At 62.2% G+C, this 13,994-nt stretch overlaps 1 protein-coding gene across 3 annotated transcripts in view; it reads right to left on the bottom strand.

Annotated features, from left to right (window-relative positions):
* The window catches only part of SIDT2 (SID1 transmembrane family member 2), a 23,575-nt gene extending 9,581 nt beyond the window's left edge, over positions 1-13,994 (bottom strand). The window contains exons 1-15 of one of the 3 annotated variants that reach the window (XM_037882299.2): positions 13,294-13,992; positions 11,223-11,344; positions 10,371-10,535; positions 9,939-9,984; positions 9,751-9,852; positions 9,541-9,624; positions 8,977-9,076; positions 8,458-8,523; positions 7,744-7,837; positions 6,878-6,936; positions 6,183-6,194; positions 5,648-5,719; positions 5,254-5,328; positions 1,854-1,972; positions 256-329 (exon numbers count right to left, since the gene is read on the bottom strand). In XM_037882299.2, the coding sequence (XP_037738227.1) occupies positions 256-329; positions 1,854-1,972; positions 5,254-5,328; positions 5,648-5,719; positions 6,183-6,194; positions 6,878-6,936; positions 7,744-7,837; positions 8,458-8,523; positions 8,977-9,076; positions 9,541-9,624; positions 9,751-9,852; positions 9,939-9,984; positions 10,371-10,535; positions 11,223-11,344; positions 13,294-13,482 (1,379 nt within the window). In that variant the 5' untranslated portion in view covers positions 13,483-13,992. Of the gene's footprint in view, positions 1-255; positions 330-1,853; positions 2,061-5,253; positions 5,329-5,647; positions 5,720-6,182; positions 6,195-6,877; positions 6,937-7,743; positions 7,838-8,457; positions 8,524-8,976; positions 9,077-9,540; positions 9,625-9,750; positions 9,853-9,938; positions 9,985-10,370; positions 10,536-11,222; positions 11,345-13,293 lie in introns of those variants that run through there. The other 2 variants (XM_037882300.2, XM_037882301.2) reach the window with 2 other exon arrangements.

Here is a 13,994-nt window from a genome sequence, read left to right as displayed (position 1 = left end):
CCATCTCCCTGCTGGGAGGCCAGACTCCTCCATGGGCTCTGCAGCACCCACTGGGTCGGATGGCGCATGTGAGACCAATGCCATGCGGGGGCAGGACGCTGATCTGCCCACTGCTCTGCAGCAGGGCAGGGCTCCAGACACCTCCTTAGCTCAAGGGCAACCAGAAGAGTCCCGCAGCACATCCCCCCGCCCGCCAGCCCCTCGTCCCCCGCAGCCCCTGGCCTCCCCTTCCTCCCCAGGCCTGCCCCCACTCACCAGAAGTAGATCTGGTATTTCTTCCGCAGGACACGCTTGTCCTTCCTGGCCAGGTCTGCCACGTACAGGTATTGCTGGGAGCAGAGGCAGGATCCTGTCACAGGCCAGGCGGGGCATGCAGCATACAGGGGCGAGGGCCCTAGCGCTTGGGGTGAGAGCGCACCCCGGGAACCAGCCCAGGCTGCTCTGCCTGCAGGTGCAGAGATACTCCTGCCCAGAGCACTAGCTAGCTGGCAGCCGGGAGACAGTAGCATTCCCGGGGTGCATACGGGCTTGGTCACAGCACTGGAAGGAGGCTGGCGCTGAGTGATGGGCACGTACCAGACCAGCCAGCACAGGGTTAATGAGCCCATTGCCACATGGTCCTGGGGCAGTGCCTGGGTACACAGGCCTCCCCGCCGCTCCATCACCCTCCGCCCCACATATACCCTGCTCCAGCACCTCCCCACGGGGCATGGCTGAAGCCTGACACAGGGCAGCCATACTGGCTGTGCAGTGTGTTTCCATTGCCGAAGCGATACCCAGGACAGGCAGGTGACGCAGGGGCCTGCATATCACGCTCCCCACCCCATCAGAGCAATGCCCAGGCTGGGCAGGTGACACAGGGGCCGGCATATCACGCTCCCCACCCCATCAGAGCAATGCCCAGGCTGGGCAGGTGACACAAGGGCCTGCATATCACGCTCCCCACCCCATCAGAGCAATGCCCAGGCTGGGCAGGTGACACAGGGGCCGGCATATCACGCTCCCCACCCCATCAGAGCAATGCCCGGGCTGGGCAGGTGACACAGGGACCTGCATATCACGCTCCCCACCCCATCAGAGCAATGCCCGGGCTGGGCAGGTGACACAGGGACCTGCATATCACGCTCCCCACCCCATCAGAGCAATGCCCAGGCTGGGCAGGTGACACAAGGGCCGGCATATCAGGCTCCCCACCCCATCAGAGCAATGCCCAGGCTGGGCAGGTGACACAAGGGCTGGCATATCACGCTCCCCACCCCATCAGAGCAATGCCCAGGCTGGGCAGGTGACACAGGGGCCTGTATATCACGCTCCCCACCCCATCAGAGCAATGCCCAGGCTGGGCAGGTGACACAGGGGCCTGCATATCACGCTCCCCACCCCATCAGAGCAACGCCCGGGCTGGGCAGGTGACACAAGGGCCTGCATATCAAGCTCCCCACCCCATCAGAGCGATGCCCAGGCTGGGCAGGTGACACAGGGGCCGGCATATCACGCTCCCCACCCCATCAGAGCAATGCCCAGGCTGGGCAGGTGACACAGGGGCCTGCATATCACGCTCCCCACCCCATCAGAGCAATACCCAGGCTGGGCAGGTGACACAGGGACCTGCATATCAAGCTCCCCACCCCATCAGAGCAATGCCCAGGCTGGGCAGGTGACACAAGGGCCGGCATATCACGCTCCCCACCCCATCAGAGCAATGCCCGGGCTGGGCAGGTGACACAGGGGCCGGCATATCACGCTCCCCACCCCATCAGAGCAATACCAGGCTGGGCAGGTGACACAGGGGCCTGCATATCACGCTCCCCACCCCATCAGAGCAATGCCCGGGCTGGGCAGGTGACACGGACCTTGGTCCGGATGACATTCTTGTCGGAATCTATGTCCGCCAGCGTGTCGTAGTCGTCCTCCTCCACGGAGCTGAGGGAGTCCAGGCGGGGCCGGCTGGCCACGTTCTCCAGGGTGCGCTCTGCAAGGGCACAGGGGAGCATCAGCGTCAGTCCGGGCTGAGGCCCACATACCCTGGGCAAGGCCTAGCCCACTCCTTCCCCACAGCCCTGGCGAAGAGATCAGACCAATCATTCGTATCACAGAGTCAATTGGAGCCATTCAATCACACCCTGAGATCATCCCCCCGTTCACTGTCCGTAGCTCAGTGCAAAGGGATCGACAGGGCAGAGTGGGGGCAGCACAGACCCCACAACAGAGACCCCCGCCCCCACCGCTGCAGGAGGCTCCATGGCATCCAGCAGACGATCCCAGCTCTTCAGCGCCCAGGTTCAACCCACCAGGCCCTGGGACAGAGATCCCCGTGCATTGAGCTACCTACGGCCCGTCGGGGTAATTACACCCCCGGGGTCGTTCGGTTCTGATTGGGCTGATCTGGATGTTGATGATACAAGGACTTGTGCGATTCGTTCGTCATGCTGATGCCCCCAGCGCTCTTTCTGAGGGGACAGACTGTTTCTTTCGGGGCTCGCGAGAGAGACAAAGCCCCAAATGCACCATTAGAAAGGGACTGGGAGGAGTAAGGCAGCTCCCTGCAGAGCAGAGCCAGGGCAGGCAGCTCCACGAGGCTCACACAGCGAGTCACCCTAGCACACAGGGCTCGCACTCCAGGAGGGGGCTCACTGGGGCATCAGTGCCCAGAGGACCTGGAGCAGGACCCGTGCTGGGGGGTGGGCGTCACCCTCAGCAAGCAGGAGGTGGCTCTGACCAGACTGAGTTAGCCAGGGGCAGTGAACTAGTCCAACTCAGCCTGCTGAGAACTCAGCCGCCCATCTCCTCCAGGGCTGCTAACTAGCCTTCTCTCCCAGCCACGGCAAGGCCACCGAGCTGGTTTTGGGGCGGCATGCAGGGCCGACACCCGCTGCTGAGCAACCTTAGTCACAGGGCGTGGGTCAGGCCTGGCTAGGAAGCTCTGCCGAATCCTGCTGTAACATTAAGTAACTCATGGAGACGTCACGCGCTGGCAGAGCATGGCCCCTTTGGCACAGAGCCCTGCTGGCACTTGTCCGATGCTGCCCAGTGCCACGTAGGGCCAGGGTGTCAGGGGCAGAAACCAGAGTAAGACAAGTCTGCCCCTTGCCTAACGCACCTCTCAGCACACAGTCGTCACCCTGGCCAATGCTGCCTGTGGGTCTGGGGAGGGCAGGCAGTCATGCACAGCTCGCTGGCACAGACACTGTGCTCCTGGGGCTGTTCGGTTGTTGCTCTGTTTTGGTCTGGCCTGTGAGTCACCTGACAGTCACATAAGGCTGCTGCATGTCTGCCACTCCCTGGCTCGCTCTGCTAGCAGCTGAGTGCCCTGCTGCTGGCCAAAGGCTGCCAGCCTCGGGGGCCTGATGAGAGAGGCCAAGGGCAGACGGGGCCATTGTGCCCCTCCCGTCTGCCCCCTGGCGTGACACAGGCCAGGGAAGCTCACCCCCTGCGGAGCCGACAGATGGCAGGGACACCAAGCCCTGCATGAGGTCAGGGAGCTGTGGCCGCTCTGGGAAGGCGGCTCCTTCTTTCGGTGCGTAGCCTGGGGCTCCAGGCCTGGCCATCACGGCCTTGGCAGGCGGGGGCAAGGTGCTGCCCACACAGCATGAAGTGGGCCGTTCTGCAGGTGATGCTGCCTTTGCCCCACTGCAATAAGGCCCATGGCTGCTCCCTCTAAATCCACACAGAACCCCGGCGCCCCCAGCCCCTCAGAAAGTGCAGCCCCCAGCCATGGCAAGCCTGGGCAGGGGTCCTCCAGGGCTTCACGTTACCATCTCAGACCCAGGCAGATGGGTTTCTTTGCGGGGTGGGGGGAGGTCAGCCAGTGAACAGTCCAGAGATCATCCCTCCCTTTCCAGGACCCTGAACAGGGCCCACAGAGCCAGGGCTAGGGCGGCGTTCTCGGCTCAGACGGGTCACACGGGTGTAGAGATCGGCAGCCGCTCCCCGCGCTCTGAGTCAGCTGAAACGGGATGGATTTGCCTCCGTCTGGTCCGGGCACCTCAACTCCTCCCCTCCTGTACCGCAACTGGCAGAGATCATCCACCGTTTGCTGAGCTTGTGCATCCCACCCCGCCCCCCCGAGGGACCAGGAGAGGAGGATGACAGTGCTTCCCCTTGACCTTTCCACCCCCGCCTCTGAAAATACAGCAGGACAAGCCAGGGCTTCCAACTGATGTCCTGTGCTGGTCCTGGGTCTGCCCCTCCCATGCCCTGCTCTGCAAACCTCACGGTCCAGCTGGGAGCCCGGGCCTGTTGGGAAAGGGTGGGGGGAGACACTGCACTAGGGAGAACCAGCCAGCATGTGTCTTACACACAGCATCGCCAGTGCCCCTCCTGACCTGCAGCCCCCCTGTTACCCCAGCCCTGGGCCCCCCGCTACCCCACACACAGCACTGCCTGGGCCCCTCAGTCCTAACCCCTACCACTCCATTCTCGCTCTCCTGCTCAGAGGCTGACAAGCAGGCAGAGCTGTGGGGCCCAGGGAGATGGCTGCTCCCAGCGTGACCACGCATTGGAAGATGGGAGCGTTATGGGACCGCTCGTGGCTGGAGGGACTGTTCAGTGGCTGTCCCTGGATCAAGGGACGACAGAAGGGAGTGAAGCTGCGAGTCGAATGCAGGGTCTGTCCCCAGGTAATGTGAAGCCGAGGGCACCCCAATACATTGGATTGATTCAAGTTTTCCTAGTGCCTTTTCTGCTTAACATCCACATCTACCCATAGCAATGCACAGGTGCCTCATCTGGCTGGAGGGGACACGTCGCTTGAAGTGCTCCAGCCCTTGAAAGGAAAGCGAGAATTGCTGGGAGGGTGGATGGGGACAGAGCCTCCTTCTGAGCGCCGAGCGGGATCCCAAGGAGCCAGCCAGGCAGTTTCAGTCCTCATCTGCTGCCCAAGCCAGACAGCGACAACCCGGTTAAAGGCCTGCCCAGTACATTGGTCTTTCAAAGTGGAGCAGAGTTGGCGAGGGTGGGGGGAGGTCTGAATGAGGACGAGAGCCTGGGGCAGCCACAGCTCCTGGGGCAAAGTCCTCTCCCCAGAGAGCCTTTCACACTCAGGCCCCCAGTTACGGGGGCAGATGCACACCCCCAGGCTTGACGAGTCCAGACAGCAGGCCTCAGACAGGGTCTCGGTGCATGGAGCATTTGCAGCAGGGATGGCTCCCATGCTCTGGGATTGCTCTGATGCGGACTCTGCAGTGCAAGACCCAGCTCCGGATCGCAGGGTCCGTCTCGCTGGCCAGTCGTTGCTGGTTTCTTGCGGCTTACCTGTGTACCCAGAGGAGATGTCCGTGGAGCCCATGCTCTCGGTGATGCCCTCGGTGCTTAGGGTGGAACTGTTCTCTGGAAGGAGAGTTAGAACAAGGAGGTGAGTTGAAGCGGTCAGACACCCAGCCAGGAATGGGCTCCTGGAGAGCAGAGGGCAAGGTGCCAGGAGCTCACACAGCAGCTCTGTGTGCGTGTGGTTGTGGGGTGGGGAGACCCTGGCTTGTCACCGTCTGGGGGAGAGGAGAGGAACGAGACTCTGGTCACAGGGTCAGGAATTGGGTCCAGTCATTGCCAAGGGACTGGCGACCTGGCCCCCCAGAGCCCACTCCCATCTCCGACTGGTCCCGGAGCCCCATGTGAGCATGAGGGTGCAGTGCTCCTCGCCGGTGCTTACCCAAAGAGCCATAGCTGTAGCCGTGGTAGGGAGGGTGACCCAGGAGGGAGTCCGGGGTGATGCGCGGATGCCCTGCAAGACACCACAGCACCCTGCGTCAGGCAGGCAGCAGTCTTCACATATCACCCCCAGCAGCCCAGGGGGCTGAGGAGAGCAGGGGGCACGTGTGCTCGGGGGCCAGGGCAGGGTCTCAGTGGGGTGAGCGTGGCAGGCTCAGGCTGTGCCCGGACAGCTGCAGTGCAGCGGAGAACTTGGGGCTGCAGACGGTTTCTGGTCAGGAGAGACCAAGGATGGGGGTAGCTGGAGGAGGAAGGGGACGCGTCAGGATTGTGGGGCATCGGCGGAGCTGGGTGAGAGGCGTTTGCACAGCACCCTGCGTCCCTCTTTTTAGTGGCTGGTGCTTCCTACGGAGCAAGACCCCAGTGCAGCACCCTGCCCCGCCCACTTCCAGCTGGAGGGTGGCTCAGGACCAGTGCGTCAGGGGCACCAAAGGGATCTGTTCACAGACTGAGAAATAACGGAGGCTGACGCTTACCCAGTAAAGACGCTGGGAATGGAAGTTCCCCAGGGGCGATGTGCAGGCAGAGAGAGAGAGACAGACAGATGGACAGACAGTCACTGACAGCAGCAGTCACTCAACCAGAGTCGCTCCGATCACAGATGACACGGAGCTTAGACTTGGCACTCTAAGGACCCGTTCACCTGTCTCCCCACAACGCAGGGAGATCTGTGCACAGAGAAAGGGCACGGGGGCTGAACCAGGCCGTCGAGCAAAGCCCGAGTCCAGGACTGGAGCCAGCTCTCCCGGCCCCTCCTTTCCCCTCCAGGGGAGTCCAGGCTGCGTGGAAGGGCAGCGACCAGGGAACCAGGGGTTCAGTTGGTGAGCGGCAGAGCTGGCCAGGGGCAATGGAGAGCGGGTTTCCATTCAAGGGAAATGTTCTATTTCCACCATCCGTTGTTTGCCAAACACCAAACCCCAAAACGTTTGTTTTGTGAAGAGAACCCAGCAGCAATGTGTCCATGAAAACGTTATTTCACAGGGAGAAAAATAAAGAACAAATCCCCAGCCAGCTCTGGTACATACTCCGCCCCCCAAGGGAACTATGCCCACAGTCAGCCCCCTTCCTCCAGCACATTATCTTCGCTGCCCCCCGGGCTCTACATGAGGGGGCCAGCTCCCAGAGTCTCGCCCCATGTCAGTGCCCCCTACGGGCCCTGGGGGTTCCATACCAGTGTCCGTGGTGGGCGTGTCCATGGCAGCCAGGAGCCCTTTTCTCTTCTTCTGTTGTCTGCAAAAACGCAAGGGAAAACCTGAAACAGAAGGGCCGGGAGGCAGCTCCCTCCTGCTGCAGACCCAGGTCCCGTCAGGCAGCCGAGGGCTGCAGAGCTCAGGCACCTCCCGACCTGTGTTAACACTAGTCAGGGTTTGCTCAGGGAAATCCAGCCCCGGCGCGGTCCCTGGCTGGGGCGCACCACCATCTGCCACTGTGTGTCCTGGGAGCTGCTCACACAGAGTGCAGGAGCCAAATGAAGGGCTCACCCAGCCCTGCCCGAGAACCGCAGCAGTCCCGGCTATGTCAGAGGCACATGCAGGCTGGGGGGCGAGGAAGGCTGCGTGCGTCTCCAGTAATGGTGACCTTCCCCGTGGCCCTTTGGAGACACAGCCGCGCCATCTTCCGATGTTCCCAGTGTCGGGTGGGAGTGGGGTGGGCGTCTCTGGGACGGACACTGGAGTTGGTGGGGATGCCCAGCCCTTGGTGTACAGGGAAACAGGCCTCCTACCCTGGGGTGGAGGGGAGGGGGATGTCTCATCCCTGGCTGCTTTTTCTGCCGTCAAGGCCCTGGCTCTCAATTCCCAGCCTGATGGACGATAGCTACCCTGCACTGGCAGCTACGAGTCACCGTGCCAGGCCCCGTGGCTGCACAGGCTGGGAGAGGGAGGTGAAACCTGCTCTAATTTTGCGGAGCCAACCCTGGCTGTGGTGGGTGAGTGAGAGGGAAGCTGGGGAGGAGGTGGGTGAGCTGAGCCAACCCAGCAGTCCGGTCCCGGAGCACCATGGGGTGGGCAGCGCGGGAAGCGAGGCCCAGGGACTCACCTCCAGGTCTCCCAGCAGGCGATGAGCAGCGTCAGCAGGTAGAAGGAGAGGAAGATCCCCAGGCAGAAGAGCATGGCGCTGACGTAGACCTCCGCTGTGGGGAGAGGGAGCGGGAAGGGGGATTACGGGACAGCAGCAGCCTACAGTGCCCCACCCAGACAGCACCTCGCTGGACAGCACAGCCTTGCGGGGATGGGGAATCAGCTGGGCACACAGCCTCTCCGGGCCCCACAACTCCCCCACCATGCCTACCATGACACAGCCCACACCATGTGTCCCTCCACGCGGGGGCACAGACCCTGGCTATACCGGGGGAGGTGGCCTCTGCTCATTTTAGCTGCTGTGTTGGAGCCAGGCCTGCTCCAGGATCATGCCCAGCATGTAACACCCAGACAGCGAGGGAGACCCAGGAGCAGGTGTGTCCGTCCGTGCCTGGGCCCAGCAAAGGCCCACTTCAGACACAGAGCCCAGGTGCTGCCCCAGGCCACGTGTGCTCGGGGCCTGCACCACCAGCAGGGTGGAGCCGTTTGTCAGAGCCATTCCCATGTGCCCAAGCCATGCCGGGGCGCTGTCCCGGGGGCGCTGGGGCAGCCCTGCAGGGACGGTGCCCCATGAACACGGGCATTGTGACCGGCGTTCAGCAGGAAACGCCCCCAGCTGCAGACCTAGCTTCCGCAGAGTAACCTGCCAGCCCTGCCCGTGGGAGCAGCTCACAGGTGATAGCAGGCGACACCATCACATCCAGCGCCTTCTGCCGACTGCCTTGATCTACCGGTTCATCTGGAAGGAACAGAAGGCTGGAGATTAGCCCAGCCTAGGTCTGCTGCCTCCCGTCTCCAGGAAAACTTCTCAAAGCAGATGGAGCAGGCCCTGTGGAAAGCCCACGCCCTGGGTCTAGTCCAGTGTCGCCCGGCCCAGAGGGGGGTATGCCCAGCAGGGGCTGTTGGACCCTTTCCACCCACAGCGCCTTGTTGCTGAGAAGTGGCAGCGACTGAGGCAGGGAAAGGGGTCACCACACACAGGGAAGCTGGTTCCCAGCCTGACACCTGGGCATTACGGTCCCCAGGGCCGCTTGCACGGTCTGGATCCCATCGCCAGTGCCTTGGGGCGGAGGGGACTGATAAAGCCCATGCCTAGATGTCAGAGGGGAGAAGGCTGTAGGGGCGGGTGGAGGAGAGGGACAGGTGAGTGGCTAAGCCCTGTGCCTTCCCAGACCCCCCCACGCCCCCATACCTTTGGTGAGGGGGTAGTAAGGCAGGGACCCTCCACAGGCCTCGTCTTCCGTTTTCACCACCACCACGACGTAGAAGCTGTTGCTGGGGAAATCCTTCTTCTGGCATGGCCGCCGGGAACGAGAGAGGAGAGTCAGTGGGAGCGGTGAATGGGCAGCTCTCCCTACCCGGCCCCGGCAGAGCGGAGAGGCCTGGATGCCCAGGATCCCCCAGTGAGAGTCTGGTGAGACGGGCACGTCGCGAGCCACCCAGAGAGACGCCAGAGCTGGTTGCGGAGGAAGCTGCTGGTCTGCGCGGCTGACGCACATGGTGCTATTAGCGTGGAGGCAGCACTGGAGACACGGGGATGAGCCCAGAGGCCACAGCTTGCCTGCAGGGAGCTGTCCAGCTCGCGCCGTCTGGCATGCGAGGAACGAGGCTGCCAGGCTGTGTGCCCCCTGGCTCAGCACGCGCCGGCAGGAACATCTCCAGCCGGCGCGAACTGTCGCAAGTGCCACAGCAGAGAGCACAGCGAGGCCCAGCACCTGCAGCTTTTTGGCGGGGCTGAGCTTGCAGGGCTCCCTACCTGCACCGTGATGGCTGCCTTCTTGGTCATGGTCTGGTACATCCCGATGAAGGCCACATTGTTGTCCAGGTCATAGACGGGGCACTACAGGGAGGAGAGGGGGAAGCAAAGACTCAGCACATGGAGTCTGGACCTGCCCAGAGGTCACCCTGGGGGACGCTGGGCGAGGGGAGCACAGGAAAGAGGAACCCAGCCCCAGGCCCCACGTACCAGGATGTCCTGGATGGAGACGACGGAGCAGGGGAAGGCCATGCGCGAGGTCACCTTCACAATCACCGAGTCCACATCCGCCGGGAACACATACTTAAAATACTACCGGGGGGAGGGAAGAGGGCACGTTATCACCATGGTGACACTGCCCCCCCCATAGCAGCCCCCCAAGCAGAGAGAGGCATTACCTGCGGCTGGGCTGCTGTGGCATTAAAGCTGAACTGCTCGCTCGTCCTGTGCGGAGAGAGCGTTAGAACAGCACCGTGGTGCATAAAGTGTGAGCAAACGGGGGCCCCCCATTGCCCCAGCCCACTGGGGCAAAGAAAACCCCACCCGGCTGGAGCCAGCCACTGGCTGGAGCCGCAAATCCCCAGCCCGTAGGGCCGTGAGCAGCCACTTGATGAGTCCCCAACCCTCCCTGAATGCTTGACAGGGAGCCCGGCAAGGCGATGCCTGCCCCAGCCCGGGACCTGGCTGGCCTGCATGGGTCTCCAGGAACGCGAGCTCCCCAGCCATCCTGCACAGCAGGCTCGTGGGCGGGAGCTGGGGGACGGGGGGAAGGAGGCACAAGGTGTAGGGCAGCGTGTGTATCTGGGGGGGTTCCTATCTCCATCCCTCACCTCAGCACGAAGTTCTCTACGCGGGTGACCCGCAGCTGGTAGGAGGCGTTCCTCGCAGACAGCGTGGACACATCCACATAGAAGAACTGTGTCTCCGACTCGCTCTTGGTCTGGGGCTGGCATAGCGTGCGGCTCACATTCTGGTACAGGTACTTCCTCTGGAACCTGGTGAAGGCCGAGACCCCCGGGCCGGATGAGAGGGGGGCCTGGCAGCAAAGGCTGCGCTGCACCCCCCCTCTGGCCTGGCAGCGGCAGCATGCGGCACTGAGCCAGTCCCCACCAGCATGGAGAGCACCCACAGCCTTCCCGGGGCCGCCCAGCGCCTACGGCATGGGGCACTGCTCAGGAGCGTCAGGCTTGGCTCCAGGACCCTCCGCCTGGGGCCCTCCTGGGGGTCGTTCCCTCGGCTGGCTGGGTCGCTGTCCCCACCTGAGCTAGGCAGGCTATCCTAGCCGCATGGAGGGTGCCATGGGGGGTCAGCTATGCAGCATCTCCCTTCCCAAAGAGCCCCCCGGGGCCCAGGCCGAGCTAAGGGTGCTGCTCTGGGTTCCAGGGCAAGGGGCAGCTCTCCCCTCTCGTCGGCGCTCAGTAGCTGGACCAGGTCACTATGGAGAAGGCTCAGAGGCTGAACTTGCAGCTGTCCCAGAGCCGCTCTGCACCCATCCAGCTGACAGAGCAGGACGTTCTGGGGCAGATGAGTCCACACATTCGGGTTTCAAGGCCATTTTCATGCCACGGTCAGAGAGCTGGCCTAGTTCCCATGCCTTTGGAGGCAGGGGGAGCCCAGAACTAGGCGGGGCATGGGTCTTTAGTCCCACCTCGGAGGTCGTCTCTGACAAGGATGGAACTTACAGGCCCCTGAGGATCAGCGGCACCTGAAACGACACCACCGCCTCCTTCTGCCTCACCACGAAGAGAAGCGGCATCTCCTTCTGCTCAGACAGCACGTTCACCGTCACCCGGACGCCCTCCGTCTGGGGAGGAGAGGAGAAGGGACATGCTGGCCTTGGCCAAAGAGACCGAAGCCCTCCCCTAGGTCCCTGGGCTCAGCTGGGGGACTGTGGATTGAGCCCCAGACTGTTGAATTTCTTTCAGCTCCACCTCAGGGGAAGTGGTGGCCATTGGTGCAAAGGACACAATAGCTCTGAGCACAGAGCCCTCCCGCAAGGACAGCGCGGGCTCACACTCGGCCCTTTGTTCCCTGTGACTCTCGAGTCGTGGGAGCTGCGTGACCAGCCTGGGGCAGAGAACTATCCCGCCTTAGCCCTGCTCACACATCAAACAGTTTACAGGCAGACACCGCATGCAATGGGGAATGGAACTCGTGACCGCCGGACCCTGCTGACTGAACGGGAAGTTCAGCTTGGCCCACGCCCGCGAACAGCTCCTGCACGTACTCCCCCCAGCAGAGATGAATGGTCAAGATGCTGCAAGTCAGCCAGTCCAACTGCACGGGATGGGATGGGATGGGGGAGTAGTGCTTGAATGCTGGTGCCCAGAGACCTGACAGGCCAGGCGGGGGTTTGGGAAGGGGGTGCTTGGCAGATGTTGACTGTGGGGAGAGGCTGTTACAGACGCAGGAGCACAGAGCTAGGACTCAGCTCTGGGGGCAGTTAGGACCGAGGCTTGGGCAGTGAGGGAGGGAAGCTTCAAAGTGCAGGGTGGGGATGAGCAGCTCAGAGAACAGGACATGCCAAAGCAGAGATGTGGGGGAGGAGGATTGGCAGGGGAGCAGCTCACTCCATGCACCCTGGGAAGGGATTACTCTCCCACAGGATGTCTCTCCTGCAGATCCAGCCTGGTACTAGAGACAGCCCTGAACCTAAACCCCCAGATCCAGCCACGCTGAACTCTGAGACATCTGGGTGCAAACCTTCCCAGTCAGGGCAAAATGCCCACTCTTCAGCTGGGGAAGCCGAGTATGTATTTCCTGGGCTATGTGGCCCTGGAATGAGAAAACAGCCTTTGCATCCCTTCCCTTTGCATCAGAAACAGGGACTTATCAGCTGCGAACCGGCAGCGCCCTTCCAACTCCCACAGCCGCAGGCGTGCCAGGCCAGAGCAGCCTTCCCAGTCACAGCCTGACTCAATGCTCAGAGAGGGAGGTAAAGGTGAATCTTCAGTCTGGAACCTGGCTTAACAACAGACCCAAAAGCGGCAGTCGCCTCCCACCCTTCTAAACAAACAGCTCAGCCGAGTTTGTGGAAAGAAAAAGTAAAAAGAGTCAGCAGAAGCAACTTCCTTTTAAAAAAACGCTGATTTGTGGCTTGCACAGTAGAACACAGAGATGCCCACAAGACACACACACCCTACTAGGGCAAAATGAACACACATGCCAAACACATCACAGCCACAAGATAGATGCAAGGCCAACAGCAGGCACTGGCCAAAGCCACTGTGATCTCAGCTGGAAGCGATGGGGACACTACCCAGTTGTTTAAACTCATCATGTCAGCTAGGGAGGGAAGAAGGAAGTGAAACTGGGCCAGGAAGTAAGCAGCCTTGCTTCGCTGGCTCGAGCCCCGTGGGAACAGAGAACTAACAGCACAACCGGGGGAGACGTTTGGGATTTTCCACCTGCAGTCGAGGGCTCAGGGGGCCAGATTCTCCACTGCCCTGCTCCCCGTGCACGCCGCAGGCAGGGCTAAACAGAACCTGATCCATACAGAGCATCCTGCACGTGGGGCAGGGCAGTGGAGAGTCAGGCTGAGGGACTGTTCAGAGACGCTTCATAGCACCCTCCAGCAGAGCACGAGGCCGGGCCCCCGTTGTGTGCTAGGCAAGGATTATCCCCTCAGCACCTCATCAGTTGTTCTGGGCATGGCCCAAAGGTGGGTGGAGCAGTTCACATGCCGATGGCTCTGGCAGAGGGACTGTGTCCCCTGGGCTGGTGCTGGGCCTGACTCGGGGCACACTCACTCACCCTGTTCCTCATCACGGTGTGGTTGAAGGTGTAGATGTTCAGTAGCTCGCTGTTCACAAAGTCCGTGTAGCTTTTGTCAAACTCGGCCTCCTTCTGGGAGATGTTCTTGGCAGCCAGGGCCTCGAGGAAAGCACCAGCCCCCGGCGGAGCCAGCAGCAGCAGGATGAGGGGCAGCTCCAGGGCCAACATGACTTGATCCCACAGGCAGGCAGTGCGTCTCCTGGGGCTGGCCTAAGGCAGCGGCAGGAGCTTCCAGCATCACCGGGGCCAGCACCCTTTAGACCCTACGTTGGGCAATCCCAGGTAACATTGCCCCCCTCCTCTTCCACGCCGCACCTGGCCAAAGGGTGCGGGTGGGAGCAGCTGTGAATCAACAGCTCTGCCACGGAGGCTGCAGGCTGGTCACGTCCAGGAGAAGAGTCTACAGGGCCTCCTGGAGCAAGGGTACCTCCGGGCCGCTCTGCCCCATAGCGCCGCCAGCCCCACTGCAGTGGTGGGAGCTGCCCTACACACTCCCAGCTCCCTGAATGGGAGCCAGTGAGCAGCAAGGTAGCAGCGTCGTTCCTGCCCTCTCCCCCAGCCCACTGCAGACAGGCCTCCGCCTGGCCACTGCACCTCACAGGTGAGGGGCTGCAGGCAGCTGGAGACTTTGTGAGCCTCCTGGATGCAACAAGCCCAGGCTGTAAACACTGAAGCAGCGG

The sequence above is a fragment of the Chelonia mydas genome, chromosome 22, assembly GCF_015237465.2.
Source record: "Chelonia mydas isolate rCheMyd1 chromosome 22, rCheMyd1.pri.v2, whole genome shotgun sequence".
Taxonomy (NCBI): domain Eukaryota; kingdom Metazoa; phylum Chordata; order Testudines; family Cheloniidae; genus Chelonia; species Chelonia mydas.
This window is presented reverse-complemented; position numbering and strand designations above follow the sequence as displayed.